The 18544-nt window shown below is 39.0% G+C and overlaps 1 protein-coding gene, 1 long non-coding RNA gene and 1 other non-coding gene across 3 annotated transcripts; 2 read left to right on the top strand and 1 right to left on the bottom strand.

The window, feature by feature from the left end:
• Window positions 1–1259: 1259 nt before the first annotated feature.
• LOC121896089 (SH3 and cysteine-rich domain-containing protein 3-like) lies at window positions 1260–7279 on the top strand. The gene is made up of 13 exons (XM_042409738.1): window positions 1260–1588; window positions 2606–2646; window positions 3191–3269; window positions 4017–4170; window positions 4290–4387; window positions 4575–4635; window positions 4807–4904; window positions 5088–5157; window positions 5429–5478; window positions 5622–5704; window positions 5847–5898; window positions 6045–6182; window positions 6512–7279. The coding sequence occupies exons 2-13, from the start codon at window positions 2639–2641 to the stop codon at window positions 6617–6619; spliced, it is 999 nt and encodes a 332-aa protein (XP_042265672.1). The 5' UTR covers window positions 1260–1588; window positions 2606–2638; the 3' UTR covers window positions 6620–7279.
• Window positions 7280–12799: 5520 nt separating this feature from the next.
• On the bottom strand, window positions 12800–12913 carry LOC121896534. Its single transcript, XR_006096030.1, has one exon. It is a non-coding gene; the product is annotated as a U5 spliceosomal RNA (small nuclear RNA).
• Window positions 12914–13233: 320 nt separating this feature from the next.
• On the top strand, window positions 13234–18163 carry LOC121896371. The gene is made up of 4 exons (XR_006095987.1): window positions 13234–13384; window positions 15007–15151; window positions 15255–15416; window positions 15660–18163. It is a non-coding gene; the product is annotated as an uncharacterized LOC121896371 (long non-coding RNA).
• The last annotated feature ends 381 nt before the right edge of the window (window positions 18164–18544 follow it).

The following is an 18544-nucleotide window of genomic DNA, read 5'->3' as shown; positions in this document are numbered from 1 at the left end:
TGTAAAATTGAACATTTGTGTGGTAATACTGTATGCACAATTAACGCAGCTAAAATATAAACTGAAATGATAAGGGCCTTAAGGTGACAGCTGCATTATTAGGCCTACATAATCTTGAGGCCATGACATAAAATATCGTTTTAATGCTGTTATTAATTCAGTTTGTATGTTGCTTGCATGGTCCATATATACTAAGAAACCAAAAAGGTAATCACTAATTACTAACTAATATATAAACAATGCACAAACAGAGGAAGACAGGGAGTTCAGGAGGGGCCCACAGATCATTTTTGCCCCTGCAGGACCCCTTGACAGTTCATTTGGTGACCTGATGCCTTACCTTTTATGTCACTGCAAGAACAAACCTTCAGTTTTCAGGTGAGCCATTAGTTGTAAACACACAACATATGCAGAATTTGCAAATTCATGCTCCTAACATGAAAAAAAATAACCTTTGGATTTTAGTGACCCCATGACTCATGTTGTAAGGCTTTAAGAGTTAAGAGTCTTTAAGAGTTTTAAAGATATGATGAAGATGAGTTAATACAACACTCACACTCCATTTATGAGGTATTTTAGGTGTAGACAGAAAAATGAAACAGGTCTTGGTCAAGTCTAAGTGCACAGCACAATATAACATATCCCATAAACAGGGCAGTAGCCATGATTTTAGAAAAAAAAGAAGTCACGTATAAAAAGTCACTCTGTGAAATCTTTGACCAGTCACCAAAGAATTCAAAAGCATTTTGCATTTTATTTACTTTTTTACCTTTTCAATTTCCATAAATTCTATCTCAATTCATGATGGTGTAAATCATTTTTTTATATTTAATTGAAAAAATATCAGAAGCAGCCCTAAGGAAACAACATACGTATGTGTGTAATTGTAGAATATAAACCGAGCCGCAGCTCTTTCAAGCCCCCAAATGACCAGATTTATTGCTGAGGACATGACCTTATTGTTTTGAATTGTATCTGCAGTCCTGAACTAAAATTATCTGATGAGATGTTTAATGATAAGGTGACACACAGGTTTGTGCATTGTTATTGTTTCTGTTTGGTATCCAAGGGATAAAAGGACAATGAGTGTGTATCTCTGTGTGTGTCCCTGTTGTCTGTGAAAAAGTGGGACAAGGGGAAAGAGGTGTGTATACTGTATGTGTGTGAAGAAGACAGGGAGAGAAAGTATCTGATTTCCCCTCGTCATCGGTGCTCAGTCCGACGTCGGCCAGCTGTCCAAAACAGTCATCTTGACACATGAGTGCTCAGCTTGGCACGCACATAAACACACATACAAATACACATACAAAATCACAGATAAGTACACAATTACAGACATATGCTCACACGCTGAGCCTGAAATCACTTTGGAAAATCACCTAAAAGGGACTGTAGAGGGAATAAAGAAAGGGGCCCAGACTGTGCTGGACACAGAATCCTGAGGGCCTAAAGTGAGGACAGCTGGTTTGTTAGACTCAGATCCACTGACCATACAGCGCTTCAGTCATCGCCAGCGGGTGAAGAACTCATTCAGAGATTTACCCACCCGCTGGATTTCTTCTGCTATCTGTGTGGATTTTGACAACAGGTATGTCACATTTTAAGTTTTCAGTTTATGTTATTCTGTTGCAAAATGTTGCAGCGCCATAAAAGTGTTAAAGTCAGTCACTTTATTCAATTTACTTTTAGTGGGTTACAGTAAGTTGCATCAGCTTTGGAATATTAGTTGAACAATTTCCATATTGAGAATGTTTGTACCGATTCATGAAGATTGATTTTTACTTCTGTTACACTTTCTGAAACTTTTCTCTTCTTTCCCTGACTGGCAAAGGCAGCCACATTTAGCTGTGATGAGATTGAATTTCACAAACCTAGAATAGTTTGGGTCAAGTGGACAAGTGCACTGTGTGTGTGTGTGTGTGTGTTTGCAAGTGCATAGCTACATGTAACTTTTTATGTCGTGTTCATACAGACACAAGAATACATCCATCTGTTGTGCATTCACAGAACACGTTTGTGTCGCTGAAACAGCAGTGTTTGAACCAATCTAGTTTCCAAATCACAAATATCATATGTAATTCTTCTGTAAGTTTTTTGTATTATTATTATCCTCTTATAGATGGTAAAGGATGATAAATACTGAGCCAAAATCAATTTAATACATTTTGACTGGCTGCCATGTGAAGTCCAACCTCTATACATGACAAATATATAGCAAACGCTAAATATCACCTACTGTAATTTGCTGTCTATTTGTGTTTGTATGAAAGATGCACAAATGGCTTGTGGTGCTTGTTGATTTTTACCAGTACTGGCACATGACAGTTTATATGAGAAAAGACACAGTATAAGACAAATATTTTATATTATGTATTTGTTATTTGAGGAAGACAGAAGTTTAGTTCTTTAATGGACTTGATTCACAGTTTTTTCTAGGAGCATGACCTACACAATTTACTGTTGTTTTTTTTTTGTTTGTTTTTTTGGGCAACTGTGCTGCTTCAAAAACACATGAGACAAAATCCTTTAACCCTTAATTTAACCATGATATCAACTCTTCACAATAATTAGCTTGAGAGAAAACTAAATACATCCATCTTTGTAGGTGGGGCAGTGCTGATATTGTCCACCCAACATCATGGACCAGTGAGTATAATTCCTTAAATTAGTTCAATTACATGTGCAATAAAACATATATTGTTTGTCCTAGTTTGCCTGCATGCACCTCCTCAACATCTCCACAAGTCTCTTTAAGTGAACTAAATTTTGCATCAGCTGAGGCTGAAAAGCACAAAAACCTCAGAAAACACTTTGTTTTTCTATCGTCAGATACAATGATGATGAAGCAACTCCATGTTCTTTTGACAAACTGTATCACATGAGTCTCCCAGAGTAAATAATCAACACTCAACTATTTTAAGGTGGAATGGCAATTTGACACTGGCACAAAGCCTGTCAGTCACATCATGTCCGATGGAAACCTTGTAACTCCAGCTTTTATAATATTCATGTTGACATGTTGTGTTTTTAACATCGTTAAAGTTTTAAGTGTTCACCTACAGAAAATAAGATTTCAAATGAAAAAAAACAAGTTACAACTTTTCACATGAAAGTAAAGACGTGTAGCTGCGTGATCTGATCTCACTTGTGGCTTTGTGTTCTTTTCTTTATATGTGTGTGCGTGTGTTAGAGAGGATGACAAAAACTCTGTGGATATCCATGACAACCCTCCAGTTCCTGACAACGTAGTGAGGGAGGATGGAGACACTGTGAGTGACAGGACCATGTCAAACCCCCACTGTTAGAGGTGCCATTCCCGGGCAGTTTAAAATAGCCACCAGCTGGCACAGGAACGCAGTGCGGCATTGATCGGAAAAACACGAGCCCTGACTTAAGTGTTTCTGTCTTTTATTCCCCCCTGTGGGTTAACATAACACTGCTGGGGGATGAACTACATGTGACTATTTAGACGCTATAAAGTGGAATATAAGGCTGAACAATGCAAATCTTTTCAAACATCATATGATATAAAAAACCTGTATGGCCACATCCTTAGAATAGTACACCACAGTTATACTTAAAAATACGTTAAACAACACTTTAATGATAGTGCTCATGTATGATTTGGGTTGTATGGTCTTTCTGCAAGAAGAAAATGTGCAAACTATACATAAATTATAGACTCTGGAATGGTCATTTTTCTGGTGTATCAATGTTTTAGCACAACAAATTTTATACAACAAAACTCACAATGTTGAATTTACACACTGATTTTACATGACAGGGATATTAAAATAGACAAATAGTCAAAAAATGATTTATTACTGTCCCTTTCTGATGATTGCATTGTTTTGTTTAAACAATACAATTTTCCATACATACAATATTATTCACATGGACTTAATCCACATTATCAAATTTCTTCCCCTCTGCAGGCAACTTCCTGCAAAGCATCAAAACGATGATCATGGATTGTGTTTTTGAAATGGCTGAGATATGTCTTGTTGTGTCTCCAGGTCTATTTCATATATGAAGAGGAGGTGGAGGTGGAAGAGAAGGAACCAGAACCAGAAGAGCCCATTGTCCGTGTCAACGACAAACCCCACAAGTTCAAGGACCACTACTGCAAGAAACCCAAGTTCTGTGACGTCTGCGCTCGCATGATAGTCTGTATGTATTGGAAACTACATCAACAACATCACACGATTCTTTCTTATAAATGTGCTATTTATACGCTTCAGTCTTGGTTTCTGACAGGCCCCGTTGCTGTTCTTTTGCTTAATTTTCAGTGAACAACAAGTTTGCTCTGAGGTGTAAAAACTGCAAGACCAACATCCACCATTCATGTCAGTCCTATGTTGAGTTCCAGAGATGCTTTGGCAAAATTGTGAGTCCTATTTCTTCTGCTGTCGTGCTTTGGGAATGAAATTACTTCTTTATAAAACAACAATAAATATACAGTGCAATAGCCACTATATGTATGAAGAGTCCATATTATTTTACCCCTGGTGATATTCATGACTAAAAATGTCCTGAAACATTGAAACATTGTGTTCTCTATTTGTTCCCTATAGCCGCCTGGCTTCAGAAGGGCCTACAGCTCCCCCTTATATGGCAGTGACCAACCAGATCCAAGTGAGTCCACCGAATGCTGAATGATAATGTGTCCTGTATATCTAAGTTTCTTAACCTTTTAATCTATTCATTTATTGTTCGTGAAAGAGTAAAGTCTATGTGTGAAAGTGTGCGCTTTAATTATTTGTACTATTATTTAATGATCTGTCTAACTATTCTATCCTCAACCAGACAACCCAAACCTTCACGACCCAGTCTTTGACACCCTGCGGGTTGGAGTCATCATGGCAAATAAGGAGCGCAAAAAGAATGAAAATGACAAGAAAAATGTGAGCGAACAATATATTTTTAATCACACCGTGTAAACTAAAATTGATTCACTGAGACCAGTGAATGAATCCTGACTATTAAAGCAAATACAATCTCTTAAAAGGGTTTGAAGTATTATATTAATACATAGTCAAAAAATATACTTGTGTATGATGCTGATGTTTACAATGTTTATCCTCAAGATGATGGTGATGATGGAGGAAGAGGAAGAGGAGAACCATCAGCCCAAAGAGAATGAAGAGGGAGGAGAAGGTACAGAGGAATATGATGGTTACTCTGCTAGTTGGGCTCATAATAATTACACAATTTGAACATATTACTATGTGGTTAAATAAAATAATTTCAGAAGATATTTTATGTTGTGAAAATGCTTTAAAGTTCAGGGAAAAAAGAAAATGACCTACCCAAAAAGTGAGAAAAAAACATGAAATGATTTGTTATTCATTTCTAAGTTACTGGATTTAAATCCTTCATCACAAGGCACAGACTTTATTGATGACTCTGATGTCTGATGTTCATACAGGGAAGCCTGATGATAAGAAGGAGAAAGGAGGAGACAAAGCAGATGACAAGGTGAGAAAAAGTGTTCAGTTTTACTCTTAAGCAGCTCCAGAGGACAAAGGCCCTGATCTACCAGCTGTAATACTGGATGTGCATATATTTTTGTTATAAATCAGTCATCATTTACAGTAGAATCTGTGCTGTTTTGTCAACAGAGTAAAGGCACATTCTCACAGTCCCACTATTACCTGGCTCTCTACCGCTTCAAGGCCATAGAGAAAGACGACCTTGACTTCCAGTACGTTTGAAAGTATTAATTATTATATTTATTCAGTTAAATTTACTTTCATAACACACCACTACATTTTTTTCATTTTGATTTTTGTAATCATTAAACAAAAAGCAGCAGTAAAAGACTTTATTTTGTGTTTGTGTGTTAGCCCTGGTGATCGGATCACAGTGCTGGATGACTCCAATGAAGAGTGGTGGAGGGTGAGTCAAACTTTTAGCCTTCATCTGAACATTTAACTTTGTTCTTTTAGTTTGCAGTAAACCGTGTTCGACCCAATCATTCCTTGTTCTAGTTCTTTAATGTTTCTGCTGAAGATGAACTCAGAGTCTGCTCGCTCTATTTTCAGGGAAAGATGGGGGAGAAGACGGGCTATTTCCCCACCAACTACCTCATAAAAGTGCGTGCATCAGAAAGAGTTTTCAAGGTGACTCGCTCTTTTGTAGGGAACAGAGAGATGGGACAAATCACACTGAAGAAAGATCAGGTAATTGCACTTGTGTGTAGTTTATATTTATTAGCGTGTGCATAACTGAACAGGCAACAATTCTCTCATCAGATTTTGCACAAACACTGTACAATGTTTTTGTCTTTAGAGCTCACTAATGGAGTTGTAACATAGTTAGCACAACGTCCTGCTGTCCAAGAACATTGCTAATCTCTTCAGTGTTTTACTAACAAAATAACTGTTGTATCCTCAAGTTCAGCACACACAAATGGTGCATTTATCAATCTGCAGGGGTCTTTGCGAGAGTGTTTCAACATAATACTGATACTGATACCTGTTGGGGTGTGCTGTGTCACTCTGTGTTTCAGATTGTGGTGAAGAAAGGAGATGAAAAAGGCGGCTACTTGAAGGTCAGCACTGGACGCAAGCTGGGCTACTTCCCCGCTGACCTGCTGGAGGAGATCACTGTGACATAAAAACCATGATACACAGTGAAAGGGCCAGAAAAACACTTTAAATATCAGCACAAATATCAGAGATGTCACTGTTTGAGAGATCCTCTTTCAACAATTTTCTATATATGTTACCCTCAAAAGTATCTAGATTTGCTCTTATGGTGTCCGTCACAGCAGAGGTGGATTTGCTGTATTTGTGCCTTTGATACAAAGTGGAGCATTAGAAAAGAGATGATTTCATAGCTTGAAAACCTTTTCATTAATACGTACATTTGTAAGTTGGTAAGAGACAATCAGGAGATGTATTGGCTTTGTTGTGACTAGCATAGTAATACAAATGGTCAGTTACTACTTGCTGATAATAGCTAGGACTGAGAAGAGGTAGAGAGAACCTGGAGAGTCTTGTAAAAGGTTGTGAAGCAGTTTATGAATGGATATGAAGGTGACAATTTACAGAGGCTTACTGCAAGATTTGAGAAATGCATCAGTAAATGTCTGCATTAGTTTGGCAATACATCATTTAAAAGAAGTGGACAATGAGAGCTTCTGTTATATCTTGAAGCAATAAAGTTTGACCAAAAAGAAAACTCTGATAAATAAGATATCAAATTGGAAACTAATGAGTGTATGAAAAAATGTAAGTATAGTATAATGTGTTGTCTAATAAAATATTTAACGGCGTGTTGGTTACCATTTGCAAGGCTCCTTTATCCTTTACAGTTAGATTAATACTGTCGAAGCTTCCAAGCCAAGCCGTTTGAACATGTACACAACTTTATATTGACAAAGTGCAGAGAACATTTCCTAGATTTGGTTTGTACATAATTCCACATGTGATCTTGAAGAACTGAAGAAAAACTGTATGACAAAGAAACCCTGCAATACTTCTCAAAATGGTTTCAAATGTTTGCACTAATTGCTGCTGATAAAATTAGCTGCATGCTTAGAGTATAAATCTTTCTATTAAACCTGAAGTGCACTTAAAAGCTGTCTATGAAACTTTATTTAAAATGTCCCCCAAAAGGGGGAGATTTTATTTTAAAAGAGTGAGATGCAGAGGAACCTCTCTTGATGGAATTTGCTGGAACAAATGTTTCCTCATCAGAAGTGGTTGCACTTTCCTTACAATTCTTTTTTTTTCAGATCTGGACCTTTGACTTTCTCTAACTCTTATCTGCAAATTGGCTAAACTGGGCTGGTCGAGATGGGCCTAACATTACACAGTCATGCAATAAGTGCAGTAGCTTATAGTACCACTTGACATTGAAGTAATCCAGGTCACTGAAGTATATAACCTAACCTGCACTGGAGTTTGAGCTCACATCATTTACTGTGTTTAGACTAGAAGCTCAACTCCAGTTGTATCAGATCCAGGTTGGATTTAGTGTGTGATTATTAAGTCTGGACAAATCATGTTACCCAGCTGCAAATATCCTTATTAATGAAATGCAATTTGCATCTATTTACATTTTTTTCTCCATACATTTACTGATATCTCCTTCCTCCTTCAATTTTCCCCTAATCTTATGATGGCCACAACTTTAAAGAAATACAGGGAACAGTTCAAATAAACACAAAATCTCATGTTGTTTTTTTTTATTTTTTATTGCAACACGTCTAACAAAATATAAGATGCCACATAGTGTTATGAGTAAAAAACACTAAGTGATAAAATACAACCAAGGCTTACAAATTAAAAATACAAAAAATAATATAAAAAAAATTCTCTGTGAAAGATCCAGTGTCTGATGACAAGGTGCCCAAAAAGGGTTGGTGAAAAGTTTCTATGGAGCATGCAGAAGATTATTTTCACCTCATTCATGGAGACAACAAGCATGAAACATAAATAACACAAGAAGTCTAGCTTGGAAAGGTTGCATACATCTCTCCAGAGCTTACAACGGCTTACTCTAGTATCAGAACCAGCTCTTTTGCATCCCAAAGTGAACTTAAGACTGTAAATCCAGCTTTATTCATATATTTTCTCTCTACACATACGAGTTTCTATCTTTATGCACTCTTAATTCAAGGTTTCAGCGATAACATGTCAAACAGAGGAGCATCTATAAGACAAAGTACAGCATCTTACAGACATGAGAACACAGTTATTCAAATTTCCCCAAATTGTACTTGGTGAAAACCAGCTGCGGCACGTGGACAGGGAGAAGTCTGTAATCAGCACCAACAACATCTCTCGCTGTGTTCAAGAGCCTCTCGGAGGAGACGCTCGTCGGTGGGCAGGCCAAATATTTGATGGCCACCCGAGCCAGTGCGGGACATTGTGCCATCTTTGCTGACCAGTAGGAAATCACTGGGTCTGAGGAGAGTGACTGGGTGCTGCCCTCTGCTAGGTAGTTCTCCACTAAACATGATGCTGTCACTGTCTTTGACAGTGATGCTGTATTATTTGCGGTAAGACTCTGCATTGCACCCCAGAAAAGGCTCGCTGGCTTGCTGCTGGTGCCGTCTGATTCTAGCAGCCCACCTGATGAAGGACCCGCCTCACCTGCTGAAAGCATGCCGTCCTGCTCCAACACCTCCTCAACCTCCAGCGCCACAGCACCTTTCAGCCTGTCATAATCCAGCTTGCTGAGCAGCGCCATGGGCATGATCTTAAATCTGGGGTCTAAGAGAGTGGCTTTGAAATAGGTGTTGATGGGCATTTCAAAGACATGTTGAAAGTGTTCCTCAAGGTGGGTCTGCAGTGAGACAACTAGTTTGCGAGTCTCTAATAGATCGCTCACGTCCTTATTTGCTAAAAGTTCAGTCAGTGAGGCTCTGAGGGCCTGGATGCAGGGGATCACAGAGGAGATAGATGTCTCATCTTGGCACACTGTGCGTGTTGCTTCTTCAAATGGCTCCAGCACTGTCACTATGGCCTCCATCAAAGTCCACTGATGCTCTGAAACGGACCCACCAAGGTTCATCACTTTGGCCATGGCAATCAGTGCCTCCTTCTGCTCCAGCAGGCGCTGCAGCATGAACAACGCTGTGTTCCACCTGGTTGGCATGTCATGAATTAAGGCCGCCACAGTGAGGCCAAGTTGCTCCTGCATCTCATGCAGCTTAGCTAAGGCTTTATTTGACATATGCACAGTGTTGGTGATTTGTCTCGCTGTGTTAATTACACTAACTACACCATGGCACTCTTCAATAGCGGCTGTTACAATCAAGTGTAGGGAGTGAGCCATGCATCTAACGTGCTCAAAGCCGCTTTCTGACATGGCTTTCACCATGTTGCATGTGTTGTTAGTGACAAAGAAGCCAACAGTAAATCTGTGTGGTACCATAGTTTGCCAGTCTTCAACAAGCTCCTGGAGGTGCTGCAAGATATGTGCTGCAGTGTGCTCTGTATCGATGACTTTCATATTCAGCAATGCGCTGACGCGTTTGTGTGTCACAGCCACAAACCCTGATGTATTCTGTACAATCCAATGTCCTGTAAGAGACAGGTACGAGCTGGTTGAGAACTTTCTGCTCCAGATGTCAGCTGTGCAATGCACAACATTGCCCTCAATATTCTCAAGGCTGTCTTTAACTTTAGCTTTCATTCTTTGGTGCAGTTGTGGTACAACTTTGTGGCTGAAGTGAATGCCTTTAGGAAGTGTGTAATGAGGAGCCACCACAGTCATGAGTTTACAGAAACCTTTGTTCTCCACAAATGAATATGGCAAAAGATCCATGCAGATCATCTCGCCCACACTTTCAGTGATTTCCTGGTTTATTGAGTGATTTGTTGGTAAGGCGGGATAGGAAGGGTTTGGCTGTGATCTCTTGCCACTCTGGATGGTACGGATGCCTACCACATTGCGATGTTTGTAGTGCATATGATTGTGCATGGCACTGGTGGTGAGATGTGCTAAATCCTTGCCTCTGCTCACAACTCTCTTGCATAAGTTGCACACCACCTTGGTGAAATCATTATCACAGATGGTAAAATATTTCCAGATAACACTCTTATTCCTCCTTTGCTTTTTCGTCGGTGGTGTGCCAGCCATGTGTTGTTGATCATCATCCTCATCGGCAGCAGCAGTAGCAGCAGCAGCAGTACTACTGTCAAACTCTGTTAAGTCTTCAGTCTTTACGACATCATCAGCATCCATGACTGGTCTCAACTGAGGACAGATACTATTAGCCTTCTTCTAACTACAATAATGATCTGCACCTTACACGATCATAAGATTTTAGACGTGGATCTATCTCATCTGGTCGACTTCTCCTTTCTGGTCCAGGAGTCCACTGGTCTCAAAACGTGTGATAATTCAGAGTTTATTGTTTCTGTGAGGACTCCTTCTCTCAGGACGAACGACTCTGACTGTCAGAGATGTTTACTATAAATCCAAGAATGAGAAAAACACCCTGCTACAGCCTGATTGTGCCAGAGGACGAGCGCTCTCCTGTTTCAGATGAAATTCGACATTTTGTTTTGCTTTCTTCTTCTTCTTTTGGTTTTATTGGCGGTTGGCAAACAGCTTCCGGGCGCATTACCGCCGCCCACTGATCTGGAGTGCGGACTAAAGCCTCTCTCCAAAACTTCTATCAAACAAAGGATTATAATCAAAACAATAAATACGATAGTCATGATTACATAATTAGAAAGGAAGCAAATGAGAACAAAATTAAATGAATACTGTTTTGCTTCTTCTTTTCCCGAAAGTATTCTTCCTCTTTCCTGCTGACTTTACACCGCCGGGTCTTTCTGCCCCCTATAGGCGATTTGGTGAAATACAGCTACTCACTTTCAACCCCATCCACACGTCATAGTCATGCATGTGATTTTTTACATTTTGAATTAGTTTCAAGTTCCTTTAAGCAATATTTTTATGTCGATATGTAATCGATATGCAATCAAATTGATATACTATGTAATAATATAATGTAACCCAGGGCAACAACTTAAAATGGTTCATCTAGTGAAAAGAGGGACCTCAGTGAGATACATGTATGTCCGGCTGCTGCAGAAACTAAAAAGTTGATATAGCGGGGGGTTTGTATGTTTTAATTCTTTCTTGGTATGGTGATGTGAACATTTATATGATATAAAATTGTCAATTGAAATGTCAAATTTAAATTTGTCATTTAAAATGTCACACTCACTGTTCTGTGCAGGATATTTCAACATGGTTAAACAAAAGAAGAATCAACCTTTGTATCACTGAAACTCAAAATCAGTACTCAAATTTGAAGTTAAAGTCTGCAAGAATTCATGACTTATTTTTCTTTCTTTTTCCCCCCTCATTTTTCTTTTATTTTTAGCAATAACATGTGGCAATGTAAAACCATTACCAGCTGTTGGCCTGACTCAGTTTAGAAACTGTTTTCCAGCAGGTTGCCTGCTGTCCCACAGTGAAGACAAAATAAATAATAAAAAAAAGTAAAACAATACAGGCAGATAATAAAAGTTAACAAGTTAGACAAAGAATAGTCTTCATATATATATACACACACATCAGGAAGAAGGCCCCCCATGGAGGGACAAGCCCCTACACGGCATGTACCACCGACAGATAGAAGAAGTGGCTGATATCAAGAAATCCTGCCAGTGGCTGGAAAAGGCTGGACTGAAGGACAGCACAGAAGCACTAATCATGGCAGCACAAGAACAGACACTTAGTAAAAGATCAATGGAGGCGAGGATCTACCACACCAGACAGGACCCCAGGTGCAGGCTGTGCAAAGATGCTCCTGTGACAGTTCAGCACATAATAGCAGGGTGTTAAATAAATCACCCATGACTGGATTTGTAGAGCCAAGACAAATGTTTATGAAATGTGGTTCTTTATGTTGTACAATGTGAGGTGATGTAGTTTGAGTTTGCCGTCTAGTGGTCAATTATGCTTAATACAACTAATTCAGCGCTTGAAAACTTCGAGGGCTGTTTACATTTTTACTTTCCGTAATGTAAATTCTTTTATTACTATTTTATGTTTTAAAATATTTGTTTGATGTTGAGGTTTTGTTTTAAAAGCAGTGACGAGATAGACTAGTCACAAATGTCTAAATGATGTTTTTTTTAAAATGAAATCTGGTAATCTGATAAAATACAACAATTACGCGATATTTACAACTAACCAAACACGCCACCTCGTCGTGAAGGAAAGACTAATGTGTTTCGCATTGTGACGTTAGAGTAGTCACGACAATATCTCTCAGACAGGAGACAGTTTCATGTTTCATTATTTCTTTTTCACATAATTAGAAAGCCCCACAAACGCAGGGCATCAAAAAATTGGGTGAAACTCTTATTGTTCCTCTCCACGGAAATCTTTAGTAAAAGGCGAAAGATTTATACGATCTGAAGAGAAACAAGAGTGTACTGAGTTTCAGAGTTACCAAACAGCCCACCCGGTTCTCCGCCTTAACGTCCTCACTCACGATGCATTATATCCACAAATACTATGGTTAATATTCAGTGGGATTAAACTTCAAATAGAAAAACCTCCAATAATCGTAACAAAACGCTGTCGGTGACGAATAAAGTAAAGAGTAAAAGCAGTTTAAGTTAAAACTGCCATCCGCGCGCTATGCATTGTGGGTAATATGGCGACCTTAACCACGCCTCTGTTTTTTAAAAAAAATCATTTCAACATATTAAGAAACGTAGTTTTTTCTTTCGCCGTTAAGACTAGGTGAATCTGAAACAGCGATACAGCGATGTGTTTTCCCACAAGTTGGAAAGTGTTACCGATCCTGTTTACAGACATTTACTCGTGCGCATGCGCAAACAAAAAAGCGACAGCACAGTGAGTCAAGCGAGTACTCATGTTCATTATCGGCTACTTTCAGGTACTCTTATCCATTTCTAGCTGGCTGTACACTGTACGACAACCTGTCCTAACAAATTAACATTTTCACAAGAATTTCTAAGCGTACCTCGTCCATGTTCCCTCTGTTTATCTTAAACAAAATCAGCATTTTAACCAAAGAAACGAAGACACGATGACTTTAAAGCACAGCGACACTCTAAACATGGCCTGCTATCAAACTTGATGAAAATGATATTATATGGTCGAGACATTAATAAATTGTCATATGGCCATTTGAAGCCAATTCAAATAAATATAAACCCTGCCCTGAACGATGGCAAAAACAAAAAAAACAAAAAAGTCCAACATGATCCAGAATGATTCTCGTTATATGACTCCTCTGTTACGATGGTATATCAAATGTAAATAGTCTTCTCTGCCGGCGGCCTGCAGGTAGCGTAATAATGTTGGTTTACTTCTAATATTTCGTATGAACCACATCATGCCATATAAATCTACCAACACCACAATTATTATTGCCCAAAGTAAATGCATTGAAATAGTAACATATATTTATACTTATAAATGTGAGCAATATAAACCTTTGCTTTTGAGAATCATAATCAAGATGACAGCAGCCTTGGCTCGGAGAACGTTACTTAAGGTTCACAATTTTCCAAGTCTGTCTTAAAACTATAGTCAGGAGCCCAAATGAACATTAAAATAAGTTTTTCTTGTAATAATTCCTTCTGTTCATACTGACCATTAGAAGATCCCTTCATAATGCACTTACAGTGTAAGCGATGGGGGACAAAATCCACAGTTCTCCTTCTGTGCAAAAATGTATTTAAAAGTTTATCTGAAGCTAATATGAAGCTTCAGTCACAAACACAAAAAGGGAATTTGATGCTAAAAGGACTGTAAATGTGGCAGATATCCACTTGATATGACTAACTCAAACTGCTGGAGCCTTACTAGCCAGTATGAACAGGAGGAATGATTACAGCGTGTCTTAACCGCCTCAACATTTATCGACCAAAACAAAAATGGCTGCTGTAACAGTTACCATATTTGCTGTAGAACAGGTTCGCTTACAAGGTACAATTGGAAAACATTCAATATTAGTGCTTTAATAATCATAAATGATTAAATAATAAACTAACCAAGTAGCTTTCTCGAGGTACCTGAACTAAACTCGACTTGCTGTGTATGTCCACAGGCTCTTATTATGTTTCACTTTAAAACAACTTGTCTGGTTGGTTGATACTTGCAGTGATTTGTTGGCTTGAAAATCCACTGATAGGGTGAGACGGTGCAGCAGAATCTCAGCAGACTTGTCTGTAATTTTATATATTTCCTGGAGAGCTCTTGTCATTTTGTCAGCCTCCCTGTGGCTAAAGTATGCAGGGACAGCACAGAGGGCTGTCAAACTGTGCCCGCCTGAGAGCTCCTTTCCCCGGGTTGATGAGTCATAATAAGGGCCAGCCAGGTGGTGAAAATGAGTGTGTGTGTGTGTGTGTGTGTGTGTGTGTGTGTGTGTGTGTGTGTGTGTGTGTGTGTGTGTGTGTGTGTGTGAGAGAGAGATTTATGGAGACATTGACATTGTCACATAACTGTGACAGTTAAACTGATCATATTTTTTTTTCTATATCTTTACTGCAGTCATCATCATCTTTAGCATGAGATGTCGGCCATGAGGCCACAGAGAGTCAAGATTAAACCTAAAGAAAAGGCAGCATATTTTCATCCTTGGATAAGGACAAGGATGGATTCAATATAAAATATTATAATATTAATTCATTCAAAGGTGAGTTGCCAAGGTATTTGTTAAAGATTCTTTAGCAAAGGCCTACTTCTAATTATTTTTTAATCTCATCACTTTTTTTGACACATTCTCTGTTCTTTATTAGGTCGAGGAGTGTTTAGTTGCCGCCACTTTCAGAAAGGAGACTTCCTTATTGAATATTGAGGGGAAGTCATAAGCAAACAGGAATATGAAAACTGGCTAAGAGTGTAACGTGATGCCCTGAAGGTTTTCATGTTGGAAATTCATTGCAATGGGAAAAAATATGGTATGTGTATTGCCATAATTAATTCACAGCATCGTTTGCAAGTTTAATTTCACCTAGAAAAACAAACTCTGCTATTTTGCACCAACTCAATGTTAGTAGCAGTTGTAGCAGTAGCAGTAGTAGTAATAGTAGTAGTACTAGTAATAGTAGTAACAGTTGTCGTGATTTATTCATTCATTCAGCATAGTGTGCCTCTGTCGTTACACTTTTACATTTTGTAATCATAATTTTTTGCCATTCCAGTGTTGAAGCAGCTAAAGAGGTTGACTCCCCAGGGAGACTCATCAATGATGATCATGTAAACTCAAACAGCAGAATGAGGACGATCATTGTGGATGGACAGCCTCATCACTGTTTATTAGCAATCAAGGATATCAGACCAAGGGAAGAGATAACCTACAACTATGGAGACTCTTGACTGGCCACTGAGATTAAACATACAGACAGAACTTGGTTTTCACAAAGAGTTAACACATTGCTGTGTGATTTTACCATAATTTTAACAGTATTCTCACACAAAAACAACAAGTGTGCCATGTAAAGTAATATTGAATAGTCAGCTTTGTTCAGTCACTGAGCGCGTTTACATAGACACAAGTATCTCAATTATGAGGCTTTTCCTGGTTCTGATCATATTCGGTGTATGATGTTTACATGGAACACAAGGAAATGTGATTATGCATATCCCAGTACACATGATAAATACTAGTATCCTGGTCACTGATGTATACATGATCCAGTTACTGATTACTGTGTTCTGTTTGCGTAGGCGCCTGTAATATGTTTACAAACACAAAGCAGCAATTCTGAAACCGTTAATCCAACATTCCTGTAATCATTAACCTTAAATTAATTTCTCTGTGGCTGTTGAAAACAAGCCCACTCTGTCTTAGAGCAGCTTTAACACTATTACACAGCAGCATTGCATCATGGATCTCCACCTTATCACTAGTAATGGGAGACGAGAGCGACAAGAAATATTCAACATGTCTTTTGACCGGTGTCAGGCTGTCACATTTTCCAACGCTTAGGACAAGGGGAGCAGTGGGCGAAGATATGTAGCTGTGACTGGTGTGAGAGGGTTGTCATGATGGAGTTCAATGATTCAGAGTGGAGGGAACATTTCCACATGAGAAGGGTTTCCTTCGACCGGCTGTGTAACACAGTCGATCCGTTCAAGAGGCTGGATAAGGTGAACACATTCAACTCTGAAATCGGGATATGATGTTTACGCGCACAAACAGAAAAACGGGATATTTCAAAAACCTGATCACAACTGTAATACTCATGTCCATGTAAACACACTCATTGTATAGTTTTGCTTTGTGATGTGTCACATGAAAACATAGAAACGTCAGATGACTCGCCAGTACGAAGCAAATATTTTTCTTCTACATGCTTTTGTTACTGAAATATAAAATAAATGTTGTACTTCAATAGTTTAGCTTTATCATTCTCCTCTAAAGATAATTGTATTGTTAACTCAATAAATATCAACAGGTACAGTCTTGTTGTGCCTTACTGGTAATTTAATGGTATTTTCTCCCTTTTTCAACAGATTTCAACAGAGGCAGATCCTCACTATGCTGTAAGACTGGGAAATTTTCATTTGGTGATCCAAGCTGTCAAGAAGGTGTCTTGGTTTGATGAAAAAAAGCACTGCTGCAAAACGCCGAGCCTCGCACTGCAGTTGGGTCACTCAGTGCAAAAGATATGTGACATCATACACTGCAGAGCTCTAATGGCAGACAGTGAGCTGTAAAAGTCAACCCAGACTTTTAAAACACTGTATACCTCAAAGTGGTCTGAACTTGTCTCTCACACAGCTTTGACCACCTTGAGTGAGGAGCGCTTTAACAAACCATCTACCCTGCCTTTCACAGAAGACATGCAACGTGTCCACCAACATCTTCAAAAAACTGCAGGTTTAGCATCTGAGAACCTGGGAAAGATGACGTCACCACAAGTCAATGGTGAACTTTACAGAGCAACTTTGGCAAAAATACTGTTCAACCGACGACGTGAAGGAGAGGTTGCAAATGTAACTAAAGGGCTTCCTCGAGAGGGACACGGCTGGCCTCCATAAAGATGTTGCTGTTGGCCAGACAAAGTTTGAACAAAAGTCTGTAAACATTTCAGCCATGTGGAAATTAGGGGTAAAAGAGGGCGAAAAGTTGTCGGGTTGCTATCAGCAGACATGGTTGACTCATTGACACTCCTCATAAGCAACAGAAAAGAATGTGCAGTTCCAGAGGAGAATACATTTTTATTCACAAGACCCCGCTGTTGTTTAAGGAGATATGCAAATGAGTGTGGTGCTCAGAATCCACATCACCTCAGGTCAAAACCGTTACGCAAACATGTTGCAACCTTATTCCAGGTCCTGAACCTCAAAAACCATGAGTTGGACCTGTGACGGCCCCTCTGCTTTGTGCTCGTTGCTGCTGTGCTTTGTTTGCAGGGGCAGGTTCCTGAGCACGCCAATTAGCAGGATGGGACACACCTGGGCCCAGGGTGCCCCATATCTAAAGTCAGAAGCGGCCAGTTCAGATCCTCTGTTCTCTCCTCCACACACTCCTGTGTTGCTTTTGGTTCTGTTTCTCTTGTTTCACCACACAACACCCACACAGCATACATTCACTCATCCACTCCCTACATGACTGATTTTACAGACTAACCCTACCTATTGTTATCTTTTGTTTGTTTTGAGTACTTTGTGTTAAATAAATTTACTTTTGTATTATTGATACCCGTGTGACTTTCCTTTTTTGCCACAGTCTAGAGCCGGGCTGTGACAGACCAAGTTGCCGACTTCTTTGGCCATGATATTCATGTCCACAGAGAAATATTACAGGCTTCCAGAGGCTACAACCCAGCTGGCCAAAATATCAAAACTACTTCTTGCTATGGAGAAAGGGTCCCTTAAAAATCTTCAAGGAAAAACACTTGAAGAGATTGAGGGTATATACATAGCTGTTAAAAGTTTAGGTTAGATTGTCATTTCATGCATTTTGTAGCTTAGTATCAAAGTTAGGATTACAAGCATTGCTTAAGGATGTTTAGCAAAACATAACTTTTTCCCCTTTATTTGCCCCTGTGCTCCACAGATTTAAATTTCTCATCAGAAA

Source organism: Thunnus maccoyii, chromosome 4, assembly GCF_910596095.1.
Source record: "Thunnus maccoyii chromosome 4, fThuMac1.1, whole genome shotgun sequence".
NCBI classification, from domain to species: domain Eukaryota; kingdom Metazoa; phylum Chordata; class Actinopteri; order Scombriformes; family Scombridae; genus Thunnus; species Thunnus maccoyii.
This window is presented reverse-complemented; position numbering and strand designations above follow the sequence as displayed.

Excerpts from the sequence above, each read along its gene's own strand:
- LOC121896089 (XM_042409738.1), top strand. Across the intron at positions 4,171-4,289 it reads CTGCGCTCGCATGATAGTCT|TGAACAACAAGTTTGCTCTG; the intron begins GTATGTATTGGA and ends CTTAATTTTCAG. Across the intron at positions 4,388-4,574 it reads AGAGATGCTTTGGCAAAATT|CCGCCTGGCTTCAGAAGGGC; the intron begins GTGAGTCCTATT and ends TGTTCCCTATAG.